The 17,969-nt window shown below is 43.8% G+C and overlaps 1 protein-coding gene across 1 annotated transcript in view; it reads left to right on the top strand.

Annotated features, from left to right (window-relative positions):
* LOC145342720 (short transient receptor potential channel 5-like) overlaps positions 1-17,969 on the top strand; it is a 120,602-nt gene that overhangs the window by 40,635 nt on the left and 61,998 nt on the right. Inside the window, exon 3 of the mRNA XM_080188280.1 lies at positions 16,023-16,544. Within this exon, the coding sequence (XP_080044406.1) occupies positions 16,023-16,544 (522 nt within the window). The remainder of the gene's footprint in view (positions 1-16,022; positions 16,545-17,969) is intronic.

Here is a 17,969-nt window from a genome sequence, read left to right as displayed (position 1 = left end):
CCTGCTCCCCAGTTTGGGCAGCCTTTTTTAGCTCCATTATGGCTTTCCTCCCTATAATCTATCTCCTTGTCCTCACAGTTAGAAAATGCATGATACATATTGGACAGGACAACACTGTGGGATCACCTTCTCAAACTCTCCAAAATCCCCACTATCTGGTTCCCTGCAAATGTTTCCCCTCCCACCCCTGCCCCTGACCACCACCCTCTTCCCAGACTAGCCCCCCTCCCCCACCCACCCCTCCCAACCACTCTGCCTGCTTTTCCCTGGAGCAGTGCTTTGCGTGTGACTGTACTCTTGAAACTGTTCAGACGCTCCTCCCTCTCCAATTCCCACTCGGACTCAGTCGTGCTGAACCGGAGAGTTTTGAGATGCAGATGTTTCCAGCTGACGTGTTTGCTCAGGACAATCTCACTGTCAACAAACTCCCACATTCTGCAGTCCAGACACACAACCTGCTCTGCCATATCTTATATAAGCCTTATGTTATTTAATTAATTACTTAAATTTTTTTATTCCACAATTATTTTCAGTTATTAAATAGTCAAATTTATTAAGCTGTAATTATCTCACAGTTCCCTGGCCCTGGTTTGAAGCACTGTCCTCGTTAAAAGGAAAAACACCTATTCACCAACCAACCACTCATCTGCTGTCCTGTGATATAATCTCTTACTCTTTATGGAAATACACGGTTGAATGTATCCTATTGCTGGCACCTTCAATCAGGTTGTCCTGTTCTCTGACCAAAGTTATGGTAGGAGACCAGGAGAACTTGCTTGAAGACACCAGCAGTAGAATAACCTTGGCCGGAGATCAGTAGAATCCCTGGAAAGAGACAAAGACAGCCATTTGATGCATTTCTCTTCGGGGGGGGGTCCACTTATTTTCCCTCTGGAATTACAACAGTGGGCTGCAGAACATACAGCATCGCCAGATATAAAATGTTTTGTAATGATTCCCTGCAAGGATCCAGTTGACAAGAGTTAGGGCAGCACAGTGGTTAGCACTGCTGCCTCACAGAATCAGGGACCTGGGTTCGATTCCAGCCTTAGGTGACCATTTGGAGTTTGCACGTTCTTCCCGTGTCCACATGGATTTCCTCTAGGGGCTCTGATTTCCTCCCACAGTCCAAAGATGTACAGGTTAGGCGGATTGACTGGGCTAAATTGACCCACTGGCTGTAATTTTACCGCCGTGCCTGCCTCGAAATTGAGGCGGGCATGGCTCGCAGAACGGAATTCTCCATTGGCCATGGGTGGCATTTTACAAGCCTCACCCAAACGAGGTGGTAAATTACTGACCTCTGTAACCAAGGGTGTAGATTGAGTGGATTAGCAGTGGCAAATGTGCAGGATTGTAAGGATAGAGCAGGGAAGTAAGCTGGATAAGATTCTCTTTGGAGAGTCGGTGTAGAATCATTGAGTTGCACTATAGGGATTCTATGGACAACCAATGGGTAGGTTAGGGAACAGGTTCACCTCTCTTTCAGCATGATGATTTTCCCTTGCACCTTCAAGTTACAGAAACTTGCAATGGACAAAAAAAGCTTTAATTTCGATTTTGTTCAAACCTAATCAATAAAAGCTCCAATTCATTCCTCTTCAAGACTAAAATTTTGTACAGCTGATTGACTTCACTAAGAACATTGAACAGGATGTTTTATTGACTGAGAATAGTTTTTGAAAACGCAAGGAAATTGAAGAGTGCATTAGTCTCTGCTTGCTGCTTCTTACCCCTTATAATTTTGATTTTTTTTATTTGCAATTTAAATCCATTAATATTTTCCATAGTTTCTCTTGACTATTATGTCCAGTTTGGTAGTGATCTTAAATCGCTTAGTGTGAATAAGAACAAGCATCGGATCCACAGATGCAGTTTTGTTGTGAGTTCTGATGTCTTCTGTCAACAACAAAAAATGAATATATTATAGAAAGATAATTGGCACTTCAGATTGACTTCGAGGTTGTTGATCTTACTTTTCTGATGTAATTTAATATAATTGCAACTCTGAATTGTGCTTTACAATGAACTGTTCATTTTGTTCTATTTGATGCATAAAGAAAAGTCTTTCCTCTAAAGTTTTAACTTGCTAAATTGAAGACCATAAGAACATAAGAAATAGGAGCAGGAGTAGGCCGTCTAGCCCCTCGAGCCTGCCCCGCCATTCAATAAGATCATGGCTGATTTGTTGTGGCTCAGTTCCACATTCCCGCCCTCTCCCCATAATCCTTAATCCCCTTGCCTATCAAAAACCCATCAACCCGCGTCTTAAAAATATTGAGCAAGGCAGCCTCCACCACTTCAACGGGCAGAGAATTCCAGAGATTCACTACCCTTTGAGTGAAGAAGTTCCTCCTCAACTCCGTTCTAAACTGCCCCCCCTTTATCCTGAGGCTGTGCCCTCTAGTCCTACTGTCCTTTCGGAGCGGGAAGAGCCTCTCCACCTCTATCCTATCCATCCCATTCAACATCTTATACGTCTCAATGAGATCTCCCCTCATTCTTCTAAACTCTAACGAGTACAAGCCTAGTTTATTCAGCCTCTCCTCATAGCTCAACCCCCTCAACTCCGGAATCAGCCTAGTAAACCTCCTCTGCACTCCCTCCAAGGCCAAAATATCTTTGCGTAAGTGCGGCAGCCAAAACTGCACACAGTACTCCAGCTGCGGCCTCACCAGTGCCCTGTACAGCTGCAGCAAGACCTCCCTACTTTTATATTCAATCCCCCTCGCTATGAAGGCCAGCATCCCATTTGCCTTCCTGACCACCTGCTGCACCTGCAAGCTGGGTTTTTGCGACTCATGCACAAGGACTCCGAGGTCCCTCTGCACCGTCGCCTGCTGCAGTTTTTCTCCACGTAAGTAATAATCCTTCCTACCATTATTCCTACCAAAGTGGACCACCTCACATTTGCCAACATTAAATTCCATTTGCCAGTTCCTGGCCCATTCGCCCAGCCTATCTAGATCCTTCTGTAGACTCTCCACACCCTCTGCACAATTTGCCGTTCCACCAATCTTGGTGTCATCAGCAAATTTCGACACCATACACTCGGTTCCCTCCTCCAGATCATCTATATAAATGGTGAATAGCTGAGGCCCCAGCACCGACCCCTGGGGCACTCCACTAGTCACCAACTGCCAATCCGAATAGCACCCATTGACCCCCACTCTCTGCCTCCTATTTGACAGCCAATCCTCTATCCACGCTAACACCCTACCCCCAACTCCATGTCCCCTTACCTTCTGCAATAACCACTTGTGAGGCACCTTGTCAAACGCCTTCTGAAAATCAAGAAAGACCACATCCACCGGCTCTCCTCTATCTACCGCCCTAGACACATCCTCATAGAACTCCAATAAGTTCGTCAGACACGACTTCCCCTTAACGAAACCGTGCTGCGTCTGCTCTACCAAACAATTCTCCTCAAGGTGCCTCGCTATTTTCTCCTTGATCACGGATTCTAACGTTTTTCCTACAACAGACATTAAACTAACCGGCCTATAATTCCCCGCCTTTTGCCTGCCACCCTTCTTAAACAACGGCGTTATATTAGCCGTTTTCCAATCTTCCAGCAATTCCCCGAAATCCAGCGATGTTTGGAAAATAATCACCAAGGCATCCACTATCTCCTCCGCCATTTCCTTCAGAACCCTTGGATGCATTCCATCCGGTCCTGGGGACTTGTCCACAATCAGTCCCTCCAGTCTGTCGATCACCGCCTCTCTAGTAACAGTAATGTCATTGAGACCCTCCACTCCTACCACCTTTCCATCGCTAACACCTGGCAAATTATTCACTTCCTCCTCCGTGAAGACCGAAACAAAAAAGTTATTCAGGGCCTCAGCCATTTCCCCATCCCCTACCACTAAGTCCCCCTTCTCATCCTCTAAGGGTCCAACGTTCACCCGAGCCAGCCTCTTCCTTTTTATGTATTTATAAAAACTCTTGCTATCCTTTTTTATATTAAGCGCTAGCCCAGCTTCATAGTTTATCCTACCCTTCTTTATCAACTTCTTTGTCAATCTTTGTTGACATTTAAACCTCTCCCAATCCTCTTCTCGCCCACTACTCTTAGCTACTCTAAACGCATCCGCTTTTAATTTAACACTTTCCTTCACCTCCTTCGTTATCCACAGCTGATTCTCTACATTTACAATAGATGCCTAAAACTTCAAACATTTCTTGATAAAATGGCTTCTGCGTATTTTGAGTAAATACCGCATAAGACCCCACTGTTCATTGATCTGCATCTTCTCGACATTATTGCTTAATATTAAATAAACCTGCTTCAATATGGAATGCAGTAAAAAGGGTTCATTCTGTAGAAGTGACAGCATTACGCCAACAAAATGGTGCATCGTAAATGAACAGTAAAAATAATGTACAGACATTTGAATTATAGTTAGGTGTTGCTGACTGCTGAATCAATACAGTTCCTCCTTATAAGCAGAAATGTATTCCTGTGATTCACATACTGAGAAAAAAAGATCATTGAAACTATTGGTGAACTTTTTGCTCTTGTTGGACATTGAATAAAATCTGTAACAGGGTTATTTACCTGATGGTGAACGTTCTGCTTTGGGGTGTCTCTGTGGAAAAATCTCACTTTTCAAAGTCTTTTGATAACATCAAGCAAACTGAGTTCAGGAAGAACTAAACTGAAAGATGGAACGAAATGGGTAAAAGATAATCATCAAGCTCGCAGGCCATGTACATTCCATCCTTTCATGCGTTCCAACTTATTTATAAGTCGCCTGCAGAAAAGTTCTTCAACGTTCACATGTCATCCGAAAAGAAACATTGGGTAAAAAACCAATATATCTCTCTGTGTTCATAACTCTATTACCAAACATGGCCCCACATTGAGTTTTGCAGATATGGGGACCGTTCTCCAAAATAGGTTTCTCAGTGTTGAATTTGCAGGAAAACTGCAAATTCACATTGTTTTATTCAGTGGGAGTTCAGACTAAAATCTCCCACACTCCCTCACCAGTGTAAATATCATTCAATTTCAGGGGCCTGGGAGATGCAAGTGCAGCGCAAACGCTCGCGGGGTATCCCATGAATCGGCCAATTCATTCTCCCAGTCCACTGCGTTAATTTTTTAGTGGGATGGGAAAATCATCCTGCGCATATAATTCCATATTTTCAGCAAAGACCATCACGTTCCATCAACATTTGATGACGTCTATCTGTATATGAAGCAGGCTGGAAGGGCCCAATGGCCTACTCCTATTTCTAGTTTCAACATCTCCTACATAACCTTAAGTTGCTATTATCAACTGCCATATCCTAGTTAATCTTGAAGGGGTTTATCAACAGATTAGTTATTCATTTGGGATCCAAAGTAACCATGGCCATTCTGATAGCGCCTATTGTGCGATATGACTCTACTTTATGGACCTCTGGTAGTATTTAGAGGTTACTGTTTCAAAATGAGGGGTCGTTCGTTTAAGACAGGGATAGGGGAAAAATGTTTCTCTGAGAATCATGAGTCTTTGGTGGTACTATCCCTCAACTGGAAGCAGAGGCCAGGATTTTCTATTCCCTTTCTTGTCGGGCAGGTTTGGTGGCAAGAGTGGAAAATACAACGAGAAGGCCAAAGTCGTGTTTCATATTGACGTAGAAGCAGGAAGTGATTGTCCCCTTCCCCCCACACCTCCGCATCACCACCCCCCCCAACCCCCATTCAGTGGCAAGCAGCATTTCCCACCATTCAACGCTGGGAATCACATATTAGCATATCACTTTCGGGCCTATACACGGAGAATTATACCCCCTCATCAAAAATTCATCCATAGTTGTATGACATCAGAACAGCAGGAAGAATGACTGATCTCGTATGGCATGCCCCTAGTGAGCAGCATTCCGAGGGGAGCTCAAAGATGTTTAAGGGGAGAGGGTTGTGGCAACGGGTGGCAGGATGATGCCAGTTTGATGCCAGGGTTGGTGCCAGAGTGTCATAGAAGTTATAGAAATCATAGAAACCCTACAGTGCAGAAGGAGGCCATCTGGCCCATTGAGTCTGCACTGACCACAATCCCACCCAGGCCCTATCCCCATATCCCTACACATTTACCCGCTAATCCCTCTAACCTACGCAGCTCAGGACACTAAGGGGCAATTTCTGATAGACAAGGGAATTAAGGGTTATGGGGAGAAAGCGGGAAAGTGGAACTGATCTACTTCAGATCAGCCATGATCTTATTGAATGGCGGGGCAGGCTCGAAGGGCTGGATGGCCTACTCCTGCTCCTATTTCTTATGTTCTTATGTAATTTTAGCATAGCCAATCAACCAAATCCGCACATCTTTGGACTGTGGGAGGAAACCGGAGCATCCGGAGGAAACCCACGCAGACACGAGGAGAATGTGCAAACTCCACACGGAACAGGGGATTTCACCTGGGTGAAGAATGTTTGCTGATGTGCCCATTGTGCAAAGAGGCAGTTTTTAAATATGGCTCACAGACCATTGAACACTGAGTTGATGGCAAGGCAGGTGAATCAGAAGCTGGCCACCAGATAATGTTGCAGAACCCCTGACTGTCTTTTTGCCCTAAGTGCTGCATTATATGGCGTCAAAATCTGCCATTGCCACTGGGGGCCTCAACACTGTTTTTAACTGCCCGACATTGGACGTTGCCAATATTGGAGAAAATCTCATCCAGAGTCTTTGGAGTTTTTTTATTCATTCAAAGAATGTGGGTTTTGCTGTCTAGGCCAGCATTTGTCGCCCAAATCTAATTGCCCTTGAGAAGGTGGTGGTGAGCTGCTGTCCATGTGTGTAGGTACATCTGCATGTTATTAGGGAGAGAGTAAGGAAGTCTTTAAGGTAGAGCTAGATAGATTCTAGATTGGCAAGGTGATGAAAGGCTATCAGGGGTAGGCAGGAATATGGGGTTGAGGTTGTAATCAGATCAGCCATGAATTATTGAATGATGGAGCAGGTTCGTGGGGCCAAGTGGCCTACTCCTGTTCCTAATTCATACGTTCGCAGGTGGAATGCACCTGTAAAACGGATAACAGCTAATTACTGTGGATGCTGGCATCTGAAACCAAAAGAGAAAATGCTGGAAAATCTCAGCGGGTCTGGCAGCATCTGTAAGGAGAGAAAAGAGCTGAAGTTTCGAGTCTAGATGACCCTTTGTCAAAGCTTTAACAAAGCATTGTCTGGACTCGAAACATCAGCTCTTTTCTCTCCTTGCAGATGCTGCCAGACCTGCTGAGATTTTCCAGCATTTTCTTTTTTGGTTCCTGTAAAAGAGATGATAGCTGTCCTTCCACAGAGGAATTCCAATTAAATGCCCATCAATGATGAATTATGCTTGGTTCCGATGTGATAGATTAACTAGGAATGAGATTGATTCAAGCTCATCATCGTGGCCATCGGTGACAGAAGGCATTGATCCCATTAGGATGGTCGAGATTTTCAGACCAAAGCCCCAAAGGCAAATGATAGTGTTCAATCTCCATCCATCCTCCAAATGTAATATTTTGATAGCAATAGAGAACAAATTATTTTTCGTGAGCATGTGGATTTTTGGTTGCCTCTTCACTGAGCATATGTAATGAATGATTCAGCCTGACTAGGAAGGGGATTAGTTAAGAACGTGCCATATGGTCTTTGTATCTTGCTGCTAAAAGCAAAGCCATTCAAATGCATTTTGAAGATGTGAATGTGCGTCTCCTGCTCGATAGAATCTTTTAGCTATGAATAAAAATGAAAATCCAGCAATATTTCTGAAATACCAGACTGGTAGCCATAGCTAGAACTTCAGTTTTCCTGTTGATTTATCTGTGGTGGGTGTGCAGATCAGACAAATGTAAAATATTGCGGATGCTGGAATCTGAAACAAAAACAGAAAAATGCTGGAAAATCTCAGCAGGTCTGACAGCATTTGTGGAGAGAGAATAGAGCCAACGTTTCAAGTCTAGATGATCGTTCGTCAGAGCTGGAATCCACATGGGGTAAATCAGAGACTTAAAAGTGGTTCCACACAATGTAGCTGGTATTAAATTGTTTTTGATAAGGTGTCTCATTAAAGGTTAATGCAGAAAAATAAAAGCTCACAAGATTCAGACAAAGGGTCATCCAGACTCGGAACGTTGGCTCTATTCTCTCTCCACAGATGCTGTCAGACCTGCTGAGATTTTCCAGCATTTTTTTGTTTTTGATGCAGATTTGACACTTGCTCTTCAACATCAATTTTCTGATCATTAGCATGTGTGACGTCATGTGGCATCTCTCTGGAGTGGTCCGTAGCTCATTATCATCCTCAGGTTGTCACACACAGTTCATGTTACTCAGGTTGTCAGTTCTGTTTGAACATAGAACATTACAGCGCAGAACAGGCCCTTCGGCCCACGATGTTGTGCCAACCAGTTAAAAAACAATGACCCACTAACCTAAACCAATCCCTTTTCGTCCATAAACCTATCCACGGATCTCTTAAACGCCCCCAAACTAGGCGCATTTACAACTGCAGCAGGCAGGGCATTCCAATCCCTCACCACCCTCTGGGTAAAGAACCTACCCCTGACATCTGTCCTATAACTACCCCCCCTTAGTTTAAAGCCATGCCCCCTCGTGCTAGCTTTCTCCATCCTAGGAAAAAGGCTATCACTATCCACCCTGTCTAAACCTCTAATCATCTTATATGTTTCAATAAGATCCCCTCTTAGCCGCCTTCTTTCCAGCGAAAACAACCCCAAATCCCTCAGCCTCTCCTCATAGGATCTCCCCTCCATACCAGGCAACATCCTGGTAAACCTCCTCTGCACCCTCTCCAAAGCCTCCACATCCTTCCTGTAATGTGGGGACCAAAACTGCACACAATACTCCAAGTGCGGCCGCACCAGAGTTGTGTACAGTTGCAACATGACGCTGCGACTCCTAAATTCAATCCCCCTACCAATAAACGCCAAGACACCGTATGCCTTCTTAACAACCTTATCTACTTGATTCCCAACTTTGGGTGTAATGTTGGGAGATTTAGCACCACTCTGTCCTTATACTCATATCAAATTGCTCCATTCTCCATTTCTTTCCCACAGCAATTTAGAAAAAAAGAATCAGTTACCCAATTGAAGTAACCTTGCCTGTTGGTGAAACAGTCTTAATTCTCCATCGCTAATACTTTACTAGGTAATAAATGGAGATATTCAACTTTGGGCAGAATTTAGTGCCCTTCCTAATCATAGACGTCATAGAACCCTACAGTGCAGAAAGAGGCCCTTCGGCCCATCAAGTCTGCACCGAACACAATCCCACCCAGGCCCTACCCCCATATCGCTACATATTATACCCACTAATCCCTCTAACCTACGCATCCCTGGACACTAAGGGGCAATTTCTTACCATGGCCAATCAACCTAACCCGCACATCTTTGGACTGTGGGAGGAAACCGGAGCAGTTGGGGGAAACCCACGCAGACACAAGGAGAATGTGCAAACTCCACACAGACAGTGACCCGAGCTGGGAATCGAATCCAGGACTCTGGAGCTGTGAAGCAGCAGTGCTAACCACTGCGCTACCGTGCCACCCATTCCTATGGTGACTTTGGTGGTGGAGAGGCATTTACTCAGACGGGAGTGTGGTGGGTGGGGATCCAGTTTTGCTTCCGGTCCAATTAAGTTGTGGTGGGAAAGCCCACTAAAAGCCTGCCACCATTGATGCTGCAGGGTATTCGCCACGCTGGGAGCACAACCAGGCCTTGGATGGATATCGAACCAACAGCAGCCACCACCTTCCCCAGTGATAGTGCTGCTCAATAAAGCTGCCGGTCACTGATTGGCTGATGGGTCTTAGTGAGCAAGACTTTCACCCACAAGGTCCTTAATTCTGGAAAGGCCCTCAGCTGACCAGTCAAGTGCCTGAGTGGCACTCGGTACAGCGAGCCTTCCCTAAAGGAAGTGATGTGGGAGTATCATTGCCGGAGGGCCCATCACCTCCATTTAATATCACTGCAGTTAGCCCAGTTGCTCTTGCCTTTTATCAGATGTGAACAGTTTGCACCTCTCTCCCAGAGTCTCAACCTGGCTATTCTGTCCCCTTGGTAACTAAGCCACACTAGCATATTGTCGGGCATGAACTTAGAAGCAGATCATGGACTCTCTTCATTTCTCCATTTTACATTGAATTAAAGAAGCATCCCAAAGTATAATTATCTTATACACAAACCCCCCAATCCATAACTGCAAACTGCTTCAATCATTCCACACGGGAGACACTTTCTGTGTGAGGTCATTCCTTCAAAGTTATTTTATGACTTCTCAGTTACTGTTTTATATCCGTGTTTCCTTTTTGTGGACAAATAGATGTTTACTCTAACATATCCCTTAACACGGTAAATACTGATAGGCTGTTTTTGCTGGCTGGGGAATCTAGGGGCACAGTTTGGGCTAAAGGGCCAATCATTTAGGACTGAGATAGGAAGAATTTCTTCATTCAGACGCCTGTGAGTCTTTAGAATTTTTCTTAACCCCAGAGGGATGTGAATGCTTTGTCATTGAATATATTTCTGGCTGCGATGGACAGATATTCAGACTCACAGGGAATATGGCAGGAAGTTGAATTGAAGCAAAGGTCAGATAAAATCCTATTGAAGGCAGGTCAGGCTCATGGGGTCGGCTCCTGCTCCTATTTCCTATGTTCTTTTATTATTATGTTGTTAATCATTGAATCCGTACAGTGCAGAAGGAGGCCATTTGGCCCATCAAGTCTGCACTGACTCTCTGACAGAGTGTCTTATCCAGGTTCTCTCCTCCACTCTACCCTGTAACCCCACACACTTGCCATGACCAATTCACCGAACCTGCACATCTTTGGATGATTTCAGAGATTCCATCAATCCTCCTCTGGATCTTCTCTTGTCCAAAACTAAACTTCCAGCCTGCTCCAATCTTTCTAATAGTTGCATCCTCTTATTTGCAGTAAGTCACAAATCTTTCCCTCATTTTCTGCAGTATATCACAATTCTTATTACAATATGGATAGAACATAGAACATAGAACACTACAGCACAAACAGGCCCTTCGGCCCACAAGTTGCGCCGAACACATCAACACCTACCAATCTATAGACCTATCTATAACCCCCAATCCCATTAAATCCCGTATACTCATCCAGAAGTCTTTTAAAAGACCCCAGCGAGTTCGCCTCCACCACCACTGACGGCAGCCGATTCCATTCACTCACCACCCTCTGAGTGAAAAACTTACCCCTAACATCACTTCTGTACTTGCCTCCCCGCACCTTAAATCTGTGTCCTCTCGTAGCGACCATTTCAACCCGGGGAAATAGCCTCTGAGAATCCACCCTATCTATTCCTCTCAACATTTTATAAACTTCTATCAGGTCGCCTCTCAACCTTCGTCTCTCCAGGGAAAAGAGTCCCAGCTCCCTCAACCTATCTTCATAAGGCATGCCTCCCAATCCAGGCAACATCCTTGTAAATCTCCTCTGTACCCTTTCAATAGTTTCTACGTCTTTCCTATAGTGAGGCGACCAGAACTGCGCACAGTACTCCAAATGAGGCCTGACAAGGGTCTTATAAAGTTGCAGCATTACCTCCTGACTCCTAAACTCAATCCCTCGATTAATGAAGGCCAGTACATCATACGCCTTCTTGACCACCTCCTCCACCTGTGAGGCCAACTTAAGAGTCCTGTGGACCCGGACCCCAAGATCCTTCTGCTCTTCAACACTACTAAGACTCCTGCCCTTGATAGTGTACTCGTTCATCCCGTTGGTCCTGCCAAAATGGACGACTACGCATTTATCCGCGTTGAAGTCCATCTGCCACTTCTCCGCCCAGTCCTGCATCCTATTTATGTCCTGCTGCAACTTTTGACATCCTTCCAGACCATCCACAACACCACCGACCTTCGTGTCATCAGCGAACTTACTTACCCATCCCTCCACTTCCTCATCCAGGTCATTTATGAAAATGACAAACAGCAAGGGTCCTAGAACAGATCCCTGGGGCACTCCACTGGTGACTGACCTCCATTCAGAAAAAGACCCATCCACAACCACTCTCTGCCTTCTGCAGGCAAGCCAGTTCTGGATCCACAAGGCCAAAGGCCCTTGGATCCCATGCCCTCTCACCTTCTCAAGAAGTCTTGCATGGGGGACCTTATCAAACGCCTTGCTGAAGTCCATGTACATCACGTCCACGGCACTTCCTTCGTCAATGTGTTCAGTCACATTATCAAAGAACTCAACGATATCAGAACTGCACACGGCACTGCAATTGGGAGCTAACCAGGATTTTATAAAATTTAACATGATGTCCCTGCTTTTGCATTCTATTCGAAATGAACCCTATTACAGGGTCTGCAGTCTTGTTGACTTATTAGCTTCATAGTGTAATGGAATCATAGAATCCCTCCATTCAGCCCATCAAGCCTGCAACAACCTAACCCCTTAACCTCAGATATATACCCTGCCAGTCCCCATGACACTGAGGGGCAATTTAACATGGCCAATCCACCTAACCTGCACACCTTGGACTGTGTAAAGAAACTGGAGTATATGGAGGAACCCCACACTGACACAGGGAGAACGTGCAACTCCACACAGATAGTTACCAAAGGCTGGAATCGAACCTGGGTCCCTGGCACTGTGAGGCAGTGGTGCTAACCACTGTGCCACCGTGCTGCCCTGCCACTTGTGTTGTTACTTTTAGTAATTTACAGATCTATATTGCAAGTCTTATTGAAAATCCATGTGTACTGCAACCATTGTCTTTGTTTTTTTCTGTGATTTCTACTATGTCTTCAAATAATTCAATAATGTTAATTAAGCATGGTGACTATTATTGTTATATGACAGCTTGTTATCTGATCTTCTGGCAAATACCCTGGTATGTTTCACATCACTGACTCAGAACTGGTCTATAGTACTATCTGTCTTTTTTTTGAAGACAGGAACTATATTTTGTTGAAAGGTGAGAAGTGGTAAAAAGAGACATCAAGTGAAGAATAGAAAGAACAAAAGGGAGACAGTAAGATGGAGAGACAAAATTAAGTGAAGTAAAGCTGAAACAGCAATGGTACTGACTATAAACAAATAGATCTAGTTCACATAACATACAGTAGAAGTGGTATGTAGACATAGCACCTTGAATGCATAGAACAAATAAATAGATATAGTTCTGTGATGATACTGTGCTTTTTGGATATATTTATGTTTAAGATGAATTGCTTTAAGAGGCAGTGTTTTGTTATAAGAATTGATTTGGCTGATAAATATGCAGCAGATACGAAGAATGTAGGCTACTTACTGATTTTAGCTACGAATGTGTTACTTTTTAGAATTAATGGACCTTTTGTTTATTTAGGTTCTCCTGGGATTTTACATTTGGTATGCAGAGTCCTGTGAGTTTTGATTGGGTTGATTGAAAGGGTTAGAGTTATGTGACTAATGGGAGGGTCTAAGCTTGAAGATTTTCATTTTAAAATACAAACAGTTGTTGCCTGGGCTGCCAAAAGAACGAGTGTCTCTCTCCAAAATCTTTCTGAATACTCCAAACTTGCTAACCTATATCGTAAGCAACTATACCTGTGTTTCGCCAACTAATTGTAAAGGGATGTTTAAGTCTATAAGGGAAATTGTGCTTGACTGGGACTTATAGTGATAGATTAGCAGTTAAGAATTGTATCTTGTCTTGTTTAAATATTGTTCAATTATTAACAGGTAATCTAATTATTATAGTTAAAGCGTGCCGGTTTGTCAACAGAATCGTGCCTGGAGTGAAACATCCAATCCTCATCTCAAGACAAGGTATATTATACAGTTAGACTTCCTAACAATTGTTAATGCCAACTGTCAGGAAGTCTAACTGTGTATTATACCTTGGGTTTCTGATCTGGTATCTTAATAGTATTGAATCTTAGCATTGACAGTTCAACATTACAGGACCAAAATTCAGACAGTGACACTGACCCACCAACAAATGACTCAGCTAATTACTGGGAATAGAATTTGGCTCTTTGAAAGAATTAATCCTTTCATTTTCTAGATTTTGAAGCTCACGCCTAATTTGCCATTAATATTACCAGTTATCATCTATTTTCTGGTTTCACATTTTTAAACGTTCATTCGTGGGATGTGGGCATAGCTGCCTAGGAGATATTGCCCATCCCTAATTACCCCTAAACTGAGCGGCCTGCTAGGCTATCACAGAGGACAGATAAGAGTCAACCACATTGTTGTGGCTCTGGAATCACATGTAGGCCAGACCAGGTAAGGATGGCAGATTTCCTTCCCTAAAGGACATTAGTGAACCAGATGGGTTTTTATGACAATTTACAATGATTTGATGATAATTGTTAGACTTTTAGTTCCGGATATTTTATTGAATTCAAATTTCACCATTTGCTGTGACATGGTTCAAACACAGCTGCTCAGAGTATTATTCTAGGGCTCTGGATTACTAGTTCAGCAACAACATCATTGCCTCCCCTCCATATGTAACCACGTATCGAGGCAAAAGACACAAATGCGTACAAATATATTTGATATAATTATGTCATTAACATATACCATAATTGTAAACATTCATGTCACGCTAGTGCCAGATAATGGCCATCACAAACAAGAGTAAATCTAACAATCTCACTTTGACATTCAATGGCATTACCATCGCTGAACCCCCCACTATCAACATCCTAGAGATTACTATTGATCAAAAACTGAACTAGACTATCCACATAATTATTGTGGCTACAAAAGCATGACAGAAGGTGTGAATCTGTGGCGGGGTAACTCACTTCCTGACTTCCCAAAGCCTGTCCACCATCTAGAAGGCAACAGTGTGATGGAGAACTCTCAACTTGCCTGGATGAGTGCAGCTCCAGTAACAATGAAGATGTCATTCAGGACAAAGCAGTCCAGTGATTGGCACCCCGTCCATCACCTTAAACATTTACTCCCACCATCACCAACGCAGTGTGGCCAGACCCCAAAAGATGCATTGCAGCAACTCACCAAGGCTCCTTCAATATCACCTTCCAAATCTGTAACCTACGCCATCTAGAAGGACAATGGCAGCAGAGACTTGGGAACATCACCAGCTACACACTCTCCTCCAAGATACTCACCATCCTGACTTGGTGTATTTAATCAGTTTAATATTTGGTTAATTCTTCTCACAGACAGAAAATAATTAATCACCTTGGATTATAAATGTTGAAAATAAAATAATTTAAGCTGCCACTTTATTAAGGACTGGATACTTCACTGAAAAATATTGGGAAGGAAAGGAAATTAATTGGACATTTGAAGAGCAAAGAACATCACAGGAACAGGCCCTTCGGCCCATCAAGCCTGTGCTGACCATGCTGTCCTATCTGGAACAACTGCCTGTATCCCTCTATTCCCCGTCTGTTTGTGTGTCTATCCAGATAAGTTTTAAGTATGGCTAGCGTGTCTGCCTCAACCACCTCACTTGGTGCATTCCAGCCCCCCTCCATCCTCTGTGTAAAACAAAATTTACCCGCACATCTGAACTGAACTTCTTCCCCCTCTTACCCCGAACTTGTGCAGTTCAAATCTTCATCTTATTAGGGTCAGTAACAACCTCAAAAGCTGGTCAGTGACCTCAATGACCTGTTTAATTTTAAAATGGACTGACTGGCAGGTATGGAAAGTATGCCGGGTGATAGGCCTCTTTCAATATGGAAATCAAGGTCCTCTCAACCGCAATTGTAATTTAAGGTGGAGATTGGCAATGAAAGGGAAAAGGCCCTCTTTATGTGTTCAGTTATTTTCTTGTTTTCTCCAGAGGAGCAGAGGTATTCCCCTGACATCCATCAGATTAATTTTAGTCTCCGTAGCCCAGAACCTCAGCGCTTTAAATCAGAAGGATTACTCCATCACTCGAACCACAAAGGCCATCAAAATCCAATTCTGTCTACTGACTACAACATTTCATGTGTGTAATCTACTTTTTGGTTTGTTTTGATATTCTGAGAAAATAGTTATTGATTAATGTGTGTCTTTCTGCCTGGCAGGTCCCACCTTTACTGATGGATGCCCAGTTTTCAGAATTCACTCCAGATATTACGCCCATAATGCTTGCTGCACATACCAATAACTATGAAATTATAAAACTGTTGGTGCACAGAGGAGTCTCCATCCCTCGCCCTCACCAAGTCAGGTGCAACTGCGTGGAGTGTGTTTCCAGCTCAGAGGTTGACAGCCTCCGTCACTCGAGGTCACGGCTGAATATATACCGGGCTCTCGCCAGCCCCTCCTTAATAGCCTTGTCAAGTGAAGACCCGATCCTCACAGCCTTTCAGCTGGGTTGGGAACTGAAGGAGCTCAGCAAAGTGGAGAATGAGTTCAAAGCCGAGTATGAAGAGCTGTCACAGCAGTGCAAGCACTTTGCCAAAGACCTGCTGGATCAAGCTCGAAGTTCCAGGGAACTGGAGATCATACTGAACCACAGAGATGACCAGAGTGATGAGTTAGATCCCCAAAAATGCCACGACCTAGCCAAATTAAAGGTAGCCATCAAGTACCATCAGAAAGAGGTAAGATTAAGTTATTGTCATGTTTACTCATATGTAAATCTAAGTAATCTAACTCATTGGCTATGATAAATTGTCCCTTAGTATCGGGGGAGTTACAGGATAAATATGTAGGGTTACGGGGACAGGGCCTGGGTGGAATTGTTGTCGATACAGGCTTGAAGGGCTGAATGGCCTCCTGCACTGTAGGGATTCTATGATTCTACAATTCTATACCAGAAGCAACATTTTAAGTCATCATGTAATTGGCTCCTTAAGCTTTTATTCATTAACACTGCTAAAACTACATTAGGAGAACTGAGCTGACTCCTCCCTCTGTCCCACACCTGTGTTGGTTATAATAAAGTTTGAAGTTTTTTGTTTAAACGTGTCATTGCTAATTCAACATGTTCTTAACTGTATATGGCTCGGCCATGAGAATTAAACCAGTCAAGTTCCTTGAGTTAACTAGCAAGGAGTTTGTTTTATTAGTAAAACTCACTTGGGTAAAGATACAAAAATTATCAACAAAAGGGCTTAAAATGTATAAATATGTCCCATCTTCCCACTAATGCAAAAACACACACACACACGCAGACACACACACACACACACACACAAGCATACACAGATACGCAAATGCATACACGCAACTCACTAGGCACGCACAAAATAAACTTTACAGAGTATCAGATGTTAAAACTTAGACAAGTGAAAAAGGTCAAGTCAGAGAAATTATTCACAGATGATTCAAAGGCTTGTTCACAGCCACAGAGGCTCTTTTCGAGGTAGTTGCTGATGTTATTGCTCTGCACAAGCAATTGCTGTGTGATCATGGCTGCTTGATTCTCCTTTCTTCTGAAGATAGTGCTGTTGAGTTGGAATCTTCATTTAAGAATTCCCAGTATGCAGCAATGAGATCTTCTGATGGGTTTTCAAACCACTGGCAGGGCTTAGCCTTGCTGAGAGAAGGTTCAGGGAGAGAGGGATTGCAGGTAAGGCCATTGTCCCCAGTGCCTCTGTGGCAAGCTCTGTCTGTTAGTTCAAATCCAGTAACATTTTATACCCAAGAGCTGGGTCACATGACCTTTCTCTGTTTTGTCTCTGAGAACTCTGTGGGTGGGATTTTCCAGCCATTCCCATTGGTGGGATCTCTGGTCCTGCCAACGATGACTCCCGGCCCCAAGTTCCCTAAGGGTGAAGGGTGGGAACAACAGGAAAACTTGTTGACAGTGGCAAGACCGGATGATCCTGCCACCAGCCAATGGTGGGCCACCTTCACTGCCACAAAATGGAGCACAGGGTGGGGGCAGAAAATCCCATCCCATGTCTCCAAAAAGTGGCTTGTGGCCTTGATAAATGCAGCCTACTAGCTAAAGAATAGTGTTCTTTAATTAGCACAAAATGTTATTTTCAAAGAGTTCTATATATCCGGTCGATGACATTAGA

Source organism: Carcharhinus amblyrhynchos, chromosome 4 (assembly GCF_965287045.1).
Source record: "Carcharhinus amblyrhynchos chromosome 4, sCarAmb.v2.hapA, whole genome shotgun sequence".
NCBI classification, from domain to species: Eukaryota; Metazoa; Chordata; class Chondrichthyes; order Carcharhiniformes; family Carcharhinidae; genus Carcharhinus; species Carcharhinus amblyrhynchos.
Note: the sequence above shows the minus strand (reverse complement) of the source record. Positions and strands in the feature narration are given on the sequence as shown.